This window comes from Nomascus leucogenys, chromosome 8 (assembly GCF_006542625.1).
Source record: "Nomascus leucogenys isolate Asia chromosome 8, Asia_NLE_v1, whole genome shotgun sequence".
In the NCBI taxonomy this organism is placed as follows: Eukaryota; Metazoa; Chordata; class Mammalia; order Primates; family Hylobatidae; genus Nomascus; species Nomascus leucogenys.
This window is the reverse complement of record NC_044388.1, coordinates 107,858,104-107,867,815: the sequence shown is the minus strand read 5'-3', so window position 1 is coordinate 107,867,815 and position 9,712 is coordinate 107,858,104. Positions and strand designations below refer to the sequence as shown.

Sequence of the window (9,712 nt, the reverse complement as noted above, 5' to 3'; positions counted from 1 at the left end):
TTTGTATTTTTAGTAGAGGCAGAGTTTCACACACTGCCCAGGCTGGTCTCGAACTCCTGGGCTCAAGTCATCCACGAACCTCAGCCTCCCAAAGTGCTGTGATTACAGCCGTGAGCCACTGTGCCCAACCACGACTTTTTTTTTTTTTTTTTTTTTTTTGAGACGGAGTCTGGCTCTGACGCCACCAGGCTGGAGTGCAGTGGCATGATCTTGGCTCACTGCAACCTCCGCGTCCTGGGTGCAAGCGATTCTCCTGCCTCAGCCTCCCAAGTAGCTGGGACTACAGGCGCGTGCCACCACACCCACCTAATTTTTGTATTTTTAGTAGAGATGGGGTTTCACCATGTTGGCCAGGATGGTCTCGATCTCTTGACCTTGTGATCCACCTGCCTCGGCCTCCCAAAGTGCTGGGATTACAGGCGTGAGCCACCACACCCGGCCAAGACTTTTAATGAACTCATTTCCACACTAGAAAAGTTCCACAGCTGAGCCCCAGGGTGCCCTTCTGGGTGTCAAATAAGCAGGGCAGGCAGGGTGTGCTGTGTCCCTGCGGGAGTTGGGCCCAGGCCAGCATGGAGGCTCTAGGCCTCAGGGGACATTTAGGCCTGAGTAGGGCCAACCCCAGCCCGGGACAGGTGGCTCTCGCTGGCAGGGTGACAGAGTCCCACATGCGGGGCTGGGATGGGGAATGAATCCTCCGCCTTGGCATGGACCTTGGGCCAGCAGAGGGCTTTCATGCCAGAGTGGAGTCATTCCCGGGCTGGAGCCTCTGGGCTGGCAGGAGGTGCTATGAGGCCACTCCCAGGCCCTGGCGTGGGGTCTCCAATTGAGAAGGGGGTGCGGGCAGGGTGCAGTGGCTCACACCTGTAATCCCAGCACTTTGGGAGGCCAAGGTGGGTGGATCATGAGGTCAGAAGATCGAGACCAGGCTGGCCAACATGGCGAAACCCCGTTTCTACTAAAAATACAAAAATTAGCTGGGCATGGTGGCATGTGCCTGTAATCCCAGCTACTCAGGAGGCTGAGGCAGGAGAATTGCTTGAACCCGGGAGGCAGAGGTTGCAGTGAGTCGAGATCGTGCCACTGCTCTCCAGCCTGGCGACAGAGTGAGACTCGGTCTCAAAAACAAAAAACAAAACAAAAAAAGGGGGGTGCTGCATCTCTGGTTTGGGGGGGGTCAGGACAGGCTCCCAGCCAGCAGAGCTTGTTGACTCCTGGTGAGAGTGAGTTCTAGGCCCTGGTGTGGAGCCTCTGGCCCACAGGGGATGCTGGGTCCGGGATGATACTAGGGTGGGGTGGGCGTCAGTTCCACGACCTGGGGTGGAAAATCTGACCCAGGAGGGTTCTCTGTGTCTCCGGTGAGGGGGCAGGCCAGGCTCTTGGGCAACCGAGGACCCTGGGTTGGAGCTGTCAGTCCCAGGTCTGGACCCGGTGACTCTGGTCCCACAGCAGAGGAATGCGGAGTCGGCCCCAGGCCCCAGGCCCCAGGCCCCAGACCCCAGACCCCAGGCCCCAGGCCCCGGCGTGGAGACTCCGGCTCGGCAGGGGGCGCTGCGTCTCGCGCGTCGCGCGGGAGGCTCGGGCGGCTCCGGGCCCACAGGGGGCGCTGTGGCGGCGCGGCGGGCGCCCGGCAGGTGGCGCTGTGGCCGTGGCCGCGGCCGAGGCCCGGCGGGCGGGCGGGCGGGCGGCGGCGCTGCGCTGCGGCCGGCTCGCGGGCCGGGGGAGCGGCGGCGGGCGCGCGGGAGGCGGAGCGGCGGCGGCGGCGGGCGCGGCGGGAGCGGCTGGGCCCGGGCGGGCTGGAGCGCGGTCGCCGAGCGCAGGGCCGCGGCCGCGCAGAGCCCGCCATGCCGGCGCGGGTCTGAGGCGTGGCGAGCCAGGGCCGAGGCGAGCGGCGGGCGCGCCGCCCTTGTCGCCCCGCGGCGGCCCGGCCCGGGCCCGATGAGCGGCGGCCTCGGCCTCCGGCGCAGCCCGGAAATGTCCGGCAAGATAGAGAAAGCAGGTGAGGCGCGGGCGTGGGGCGGCTCCCTCCGGCCGGGCCCGGCCCGGCGGCTCCGCCGCTACCCGGGCCGAGCGCGGGTCGCCCGGGATGTGCGGCCCTGCGTGCGCCGGGGCGGGGTGAAGCCACCGAGGCCTCGCCGGGGCGCCTGGCAGCCTCTTCTCCAGGCCCATTCCCTGCCGGGTGCGGGGGGAAGCGGCCGCTGCGCGGGCGCCAGGGGCCGGGCCGGGCGGGGCCCCTGCAACCCGGGGTCGGGCGCGCTAGCCGCTCCGCGGTCCCCGGGAACTTCCGAAAATGGCTTGAGCCCCAGGCAGGGGAAGAACAGCCCGGGCCGCGTGCTGCTGCGGCTGCAGCGCTCGGTGCCCGGCCTGGGCTCGGCGCTGTGAAGGTGAACCGAGCTGAGCTGTAAAATGTGTCATTTCTAACGAGCTTCGAGTTTAAATTTAACCAGGAGCGTCCACTTCGGTTGCTTCAAAGGAAGCAGGCTGGATGAGTGGGGGCATTTTGAGGAGGCAGTCAAGTTTCCCCTCCCCACCCCGATCAAGCTCAGCCCTGCAAGGAGGGCAGGTGGGGGGCCGGTGGGTTGGCGTAGATGATAAATCTTGGTGCAGACCTCGTCTCTTTGTGTGTTCCTAGAAATCTGGGGGAGTTACCTTCCGAGTCCCTGGGTTTGCCTGTCCTGGAAATAGAGTCTCCAAAGATTCAATGACTGTCGAGCCTGTGGGGCCCCGGGCTTCATTAGCCTGCAGCACCTTGCAGGGCAAATGCTAATCCTTGGGTCTAAGGTGAAGTGGGTGGCTGTTCCTGGGCTCCTGTACTGGGAGTATGCCCTGTGGTCATAACCCAGGTACCAGGTTAGCTTGGCGGCTGAATTAAGGAAAGCAGATTTTTAGGGAGCTGCAAAGGAGGGCTGTGGCTTTGATTGTGGAAGTTGCTTATGTTTCCTGGGTTGAATCTGGGATATTTCTGTGGGGTGCACCCCTGCAGCGGACCTACAAGGCAATATGACTTTTGCAGGCTGTGGTTGAAGCACAGAAGGACATTTTTGTAGGCTTTATTGAGGGCTTACTATCTATCTAACTCTTAGCACCTAAAATGCATTGCTTCTTACATTTTTGAAGCTAGTCTGTGAGAAAGAATATGGTCCCAGTTTTACAGGCTCAGAGAGGTTCAGTGAGTTCCGGCTGTCCAGCCAGCAAGAGGGGGGCAGGCCCCTAGGATATTCATACCCGGCGCTCTGACCAGAAGCCAGGGTGCTTTTCTCAGGGGCAGGGCGCTGGGTTTCAGGTGCCATTTCTTGAGTATTTTTCTCACTGAATTTGAGCCCCCACAGCCTTGCCCAGTGACCATGAGTCGCCATCCTGTACACCTGCTGCTCCAGAAATAACTTGGGTTCATCTGCGCAGCATTTCTCAGGAACTTCTTGTATAGTGTCTTGTCAGAATGGTACTGTTGGGAAACTTGGATAATTTATTTTAAAAAGAACAGTCACTGAGTTCTTTGATTATAAGAATATTCTATGTTTATTGTCAAAACTTGGAAATCACAGAAAAGTAAAATGAACCGGATTGAAAATCATCTGTCAGCCAGGTACAGTGGCTCACGCTTGTAATCCCTGCATTTTGGGAGGCCAAGGCAGGAGGATCACTTGACCCCAGGAGTTTGAAACAAGCCCGGGCAAAATGGCGAGACGTCATCGCTACTTTAAAAAAAAAATTTTTTTTTTTTTTTTTTTTGAGATGGAGTCTCGCTCTGTCGCCCAGGTTGGAGTGCAGTGGTGCGATCTCGGCTCACTGCAAGCTCCGCCTCCTGGGTTCACGCCATTCTCCTGCCTCAGCCTCCCAAGTAGCTGGGACTACAGGCGCCTGCCACCACGCCCGGCTAATTTTTTTGTATTTTTAACAGAGACAGGGTTTCACCGTGTTAGCCAGGATGGTCTTGATCTCCTGACCTCGTGATCTGCCCACCTTGGCCTCCCAAAGTGTTGGGATTACATGCATGAGCCACCGCGCTGGGCCTCTTTTTTTAAAAAAAGGAAAAAGTTACCTGTCATCCCATGAGCTGCTTTCCACAGCCCAAACCGCTGGGAATGAAATGACTCTTCATTTGACTTCTCTGCTATTTGGGAGAAAGACCTGAGGCCAGTTCATTTCAGCATAGGTTGTCCTTGGGCCTTTTCTGGGCACTGCCTTCTGCTAGGGGGTTGTAGATGCAAGTGCCCGCTCCCAGAGAAGCTTGTCTGACCTAGCACGGTTCCTAAGCTACCCAGGCTGCCAGACTGAGCGACCGTGCTGCCATGGGCACAGGTGAGAGAGGGGCGTCATGAGTGCGGGAATGAGGAAGACTTTGGAGGGGACAGTGTTTGTGCTAGGCTCTGAAGAGAGGGCTGAGATATACACCTGGTAGAGACAGGGAGAAAGAGGAGAGAGGGGAAGGGGCGGACCAGGAGATGCGGAAAGTGTGGGAGGAAGATGCATTTTGTGAGAAGCAGAAAAAGTAAGAGAGTTCTGAGATTGGCAAGACCGGGGTCAGGACCTCGCCTGCAGATTGGGGATCACAGACGTGGAGCTGGCTGGAGGTCCAGCCTCCTTGCAGAAGGTCTTTTGCTGCGGTTCGTAGGAATCATAGCGAAAGATTACAACAACTGCCAAGGAAGACTGGGATGCTCCTGGAGTGAGGATGACCTATTCTGGTGGTCTCTGCTGGTTATTCTCAGTGAACTTCCCTTTGCATTTAGACGAGATTTTGTTAGATTTCTGTTGGAGTTTTTTTAATGGACTTCCCACTATTCAGTTTCCAGAGGAGTATTTGATTCAGAGGGGAGGCCCTTAGGTGAAGTGGCGGCAGAGCTTGACACCCGGCAAACAATTGTTGTAATTGGAGTTTTGCTGTTTTCTGTTATCTCAAAGCAACAGAAATGTTACTTAAGTATGTTCATAATCTCCTCTCCCTGAAAGTAGAAGAACCAGCGTTTTTAGTTCTCAGTGCTTAAGGCATCCAAGGTTTTTTGGGTAAACAGGAAACCCCTTCACATCCCGTATAGTGTGCAGCGCTGGCCTGTTCCTCATCCCACCCCCTTGCCTTGCCTGATAGCTCCTTGGTGTGCAGGACTCTCCTTAACCCCTGGGGGAGATCTTTTGAGTCATTGCTGCTCTTTGGGACATTTTCTTTCTCATGCAGCAGTGCCTGGCTGGGGCAGGGCCTTGAGGGGTTTACCCATACCTATGTATATCCTCAGAGGACACACAAGGTCATAGGCCTCACCTTTGGGGGTCCCAAGTGCCATGGGGAATCAAGACAGTCTGGGCCAGAGGGTGGCACAGGGACAACTTGCTGGGCTGGTGGGGCCTGTCAAGTGAGGCCTGGTGGAGAAGGGTTGAATTTGGAGGGCCAGGAACAAGCTGGGATGCAGGGGAGGCTTTCTAAACTCTACAGTGCTTCCAGAGATGACGAGGAGGTGGGGAGTAGAAGAGAGCCGAACAGATTAGGGAGCTCCCAGGGTGAGCTTGTGGGCAGGCCTGCAGAGGAGAAGAGGCTCTTTCCTAGGAGCTCAGAGGGACTTGTTCTGGAAGACTGATGGGAGATGTATGCAACTGTTTAGAGGCTGCTTTGGAGAACAAATGAACATGGTTCTGGTTGTGCAAGCAGTTACTGTGGTTCTGTTTGCTCATGTGTCTTCCAATAAAGACACTGAGCGAGGAGAGTTGATACCCTCGTGTTTCTGGAGCTTAAGCGCAGACTGGCAGCTGCGGGCTGGATTCAGTCCACAGGTATGCTGGACTGGATCCGCACGTGTTCTTGAGGAAAAAAACAAAAGAATTGATGGTCAATATTGAAAAATCAGGAAGTCACTCAAAAATCTCAAAAGCCTGGTTCCTGATTCCCTTGAAAAATGAGAATCTCTGGTAACTCTGAGCCCTTGTTCCTGCCTACAAGGCAGCTGTGGGCGGGAGTCAGGTGGCGGCCACTCCCACGGAACCCCTCACCACTCCCACAGCCAGCCACACCTCCGACAGCCCACTTGGACTTTTGACAATTGCGTTTGCATCCCCTCCTTGGGGAAATGATTCACGTTTGTTTTTATCTGGACTTTGAAACCTTTGCCCCATCCCTTCATTGACTCATTACTCCATCCCTCATTCATCAGGGATTGAGCACCGGCTCCATCAGGCTCTGTACCAGGCTCTGGGGACTTAGTGGTGAACTCAGCAGATGTCGTGCTGCCTGCCCTGAATACAGGCATCCTCTGTGTGTCACAGGGTGAGCAGGAAGGTGGCAAGAGATCAGACTTGTAGTGGGGAGGGATGGTCAGGAAACTCCTGTGCTCCTGTGACAAAATGGGACTTAAGGTGAGAGGCAGAGGATGGGTCCACTTAGCTGGGCACAGGCAGTGGGGTAGGGGACCAGTCTCCTGGGATGGGAGCAGACCAAGGCCTCCTCAGCTGGAGGGAAGAAGGTCCTTGGACTGCATGTGTTAGTTTCAGTCACTCATTCCTTCCTTCCGTCCTTCAGTGGCTTCACTCATCGCCTACCTCACGGAGCAACCTCCTGAGGGCCTGGAGTTGTTCTAGTTCTAGGGACACAGCAAAGATCCCGGCCTCCTAGGCCATACCTTCTAACTGGGCCGGCCATAAGTTAAGCAGTTTTGTACATATGTTTTTAAAGTCCCTTTCCTTCCTCTCTGTGCTCCCAGCTAACCACAGGCTGGCTGGGAATTTCATCATTTACCAGACCCTCCTGCCAGCGCTGTAGCTCCCGTCACCTTGGAGCAGTTCACTGGGCCTGATAAAGTGGCCGCAGGCTTGCCCAGCACGCTTCCTGAAGACGGAATAAATAGGTGTCTCAACGCTCAGTGTGCTATGGTTTCAAATGTGCGAAGATGCTTTCATTGTAAATCGAAAAGAAATTTATAATGACTGCATTCATGGTCACATTTTTGTCATGATGTATTTTCTCAGAACAGATACTAAGAGTACAAGCCCTATGTTGTGGGGCTGCACATTTTTGTGGCCTGAGAAAGAGGTCCTCTTAGATTGGCAGTCATTGTATTTCGATCAATTTTAAACTCCTCAAATTTGTACTTCCTTTTTCCCCCATAGTTAGGAATTTTTGTGGTCAAAGTGTACTCAGTCAAGCAATGAGACATTTTGATGGCACCTGCTCTGCCTCCTTTCGCTCACCCGTTTTAACACTTACTGAGTGCCTCCTCGTTGGCAAACACCAAGTGATGCCTCGTGGCAGGGAGCCAGCAGGAACCTGTCCCTGGAGGCCACAGTCCACGGGTAGAATCAGAATGATCTTGAACATTTCTGCAATTTCCTATGGTTTTCAGAATGCATTTATAGACTACCTCATTTCATTCCATCCTCACAACAGCTCAGGGGGTGAGGGCAGGGCTGAGTATCCCTCTTTTGCCCCTAAGGGCGGCTAAGGCCCAGGGAAATTTGGTTGCTTGCCCAAGGTCATGCCCTAGAGAAGTGGAATGGGGAACCGGCCCCCTTTCTTGCCTTTACAGAGCACTGGTTAGAGCCTCCCTGGTCGCTGGGGACACAGTAGCTTTCTGTCTTAATTCTTCAGGCTTCTCAATCTCTTTTCTCATCTTTGAAAAAAAACCAGTGAAATTAAGGGAGGCTCACTACAGTCTTTAGACTGCGTCTGATACTCACAATACTAATCATACTAACAATGCTATAGACAGATAAGAAATAGCACTAACGCCAGCTAAATGTGTTTTCAGAAAAAATCAACCACAGCAACCCCAAATGTTTCCTGGTCTCCAGAGCAGCTGTTGGCAGAGGCGGTTTGAATGGGATTCCTTGTAGCCAAGAGACCTTATAGGAGGTCTGTAGAGATGAGTCATGTGTGAGCTTGCAGAAAAATATCTCCCAGAGTAGCCCGGATTGGAGATTGCCTTGAGTGCCAGGCTGGGTCTTACCTCAGGCCAGCTGAGCGTGTTCCCCATGGCCAGGATAAGATCACCCTCTGGAAAGAGGAGAGGCCTGACAACCCGCCGCCTGCCGCACCCCTCGGCCACCTCGCTGCCGGGACAGGTGTTCCTCTGACTCGTCACCCTTCTTGCCCCAAAGGCTGTTTTATGAGTAAATAGATAAAACTCCCCATTTGTGAATTATTAAGGGATCTGTCATCCAACAGGCCAGTCATCTTAGTTTCTGGTCATCTGTTTAAGAACGTCTGAGTTGTGTCCTTGGGTGATTCGTACCCTTTCCTGGGGCTTATTTTCCCCATCAGTGCCAGGAAGGAGCAGGACTCAGAAGGAGTGCTCCTCTGTTTGTGTTTTTAAGCTGCAGCCGCCACTGCCCCCGCTCCCCCACCGCCCCGCTTTTTAAAATTTTAAGTTCTGGAATACATACGCTGAACGTGCAGGTTTGTTACGTAGGTATACATGTGCCGTGGCGGTTTGCTGCACCTATCAACCCGTCATCTAGGTTTGAAGCCCCACATGCGTGACTGCAGGCCCTTTTTTGTACATAAGAAGGCCATTAGGTAACCACTAATGGGGAAGCCTCTTTGAATGCAGTCCTTCCTGCTTAGCCATGGCCGAGGCTCCTCCTTGGACCCTCCACCCCAAACACAATGTGAAAACCCACTTCCTGGATGCTCTCACAGCCGCTTCTACCAAAATCAACTTCCTCTGGGCTCTTTGTGCCTTCTCTTCCTCTAACAGATAGTAAATTCCATGGAAATGCCCTAGATCAATGCTTGAGTAGAATGATGTTTAACTCATTTAAAATCAGAGCCCCAGTTCCCTTTCTGCAAGTTAAAAAATCAACAAGTGAAATGTTAAACAGATGATTAGCTCCGCGAGGGAGTGTGCCTGTCTACCACTGCGGTGCCATTTCGGTGCCTCGAATGCAATAGGTGCTCAATAAATATTTACTAAAAGAGTGAGTGAATTTAGTTAATATTATCATAGAATGAATTTCAGTTTCTGGTTCCAAGTCTCAAATTATCTTTAGACGTAGCTTATTGTGGTTTCAAATAGCCAATTAGGATGTTTCTTGGTACATTAGTAGGACCAATATCTGATCAGTGATGTGCAGTTAGTTGGGGGTTCTGTGTTTTCCTGTAGTCCTCTGAACACTAATGATGTGGTTAGGATCAAATTCCCAGAACACTGTTGGGAGAACGCCAGGACACCATGAAGGCTGAGCCGCCACTCGGCTGTGATGCCGCATCCGTTGGTCATTGCACGTTCTTTGAGCTTCCACTTGTGGTGACTGCCTGGTTCTCTGGGATGTGCAGGAGCAAAGCGCTCTTAGGCAATGCTCGTTCTGCCCTGTGTTTACAAACCAAGGCATGTGCCAGCTCTGCTCAGCCTGACACCCATAATGAGCACCATCCCAGGAATCCCTGTCCCTACTTGTTATTTTTTTTTTTCAGTTGGCCTTTGAACGTGATTTAGGACTAGCTTCCTGCAGCATTACTCTCTTTTCCCAGGATGACTGTGCGGTGTGTGCTGTCTAGGGCTGGGGTGCAGGCTGTTGGTGAGCCTCTGGCACCCCCTTCCTTCTTTGTCAAGGGGCATGGGCAGTCTTTTCTTGCTACTTCCCCCTCCTCCGTGAGCTAAGGTATAGGGGGGAGGCTCATCTAAGTGTATTAGAAGTCTGCTGTCTGCTGGTCACAATTCCTCCTTCTCTCACTTTCTTCTCCCAGGCCATAGTTTGAAAGACAGGTGACAATTCTCTGAACCCACAT

The 9,712-nt window shown here is 53.8% G+C and overlaps 1 protein-coding gene across 7 annotated transcripts in view; it reads left to right on the top strand.

Annotated features, from left to right (window-relative positions):
* Positions 1 to 1,769: 1,769 nt before the first annotated feature.
* RAPGEF1 (Rap guanine nucleotide exchange factor 1) overlaps positions 1,770 to 9,712 on the top strand; it is a 164,452-nt gene continuing 156,509 nt past the window's right edge. For all 7 annotated transcript variants that reach the window (XR_004031460.1, XM_030818073.1, XM_030818074.1 and 4 more), the window contains exon 1: positions 1,770 to 1,999. Coding sequence is in view for 6 of the 7 variants with exons in the window: in XM_030818073.1 (XP_030673933.1) it covers positions 1,939 to 1,999 (61 nt within the window). In the remaining variant the exon portion in view is untranslated. The remainder of the gene's footprint in view (positions 2,000 to 9,712) is intronic.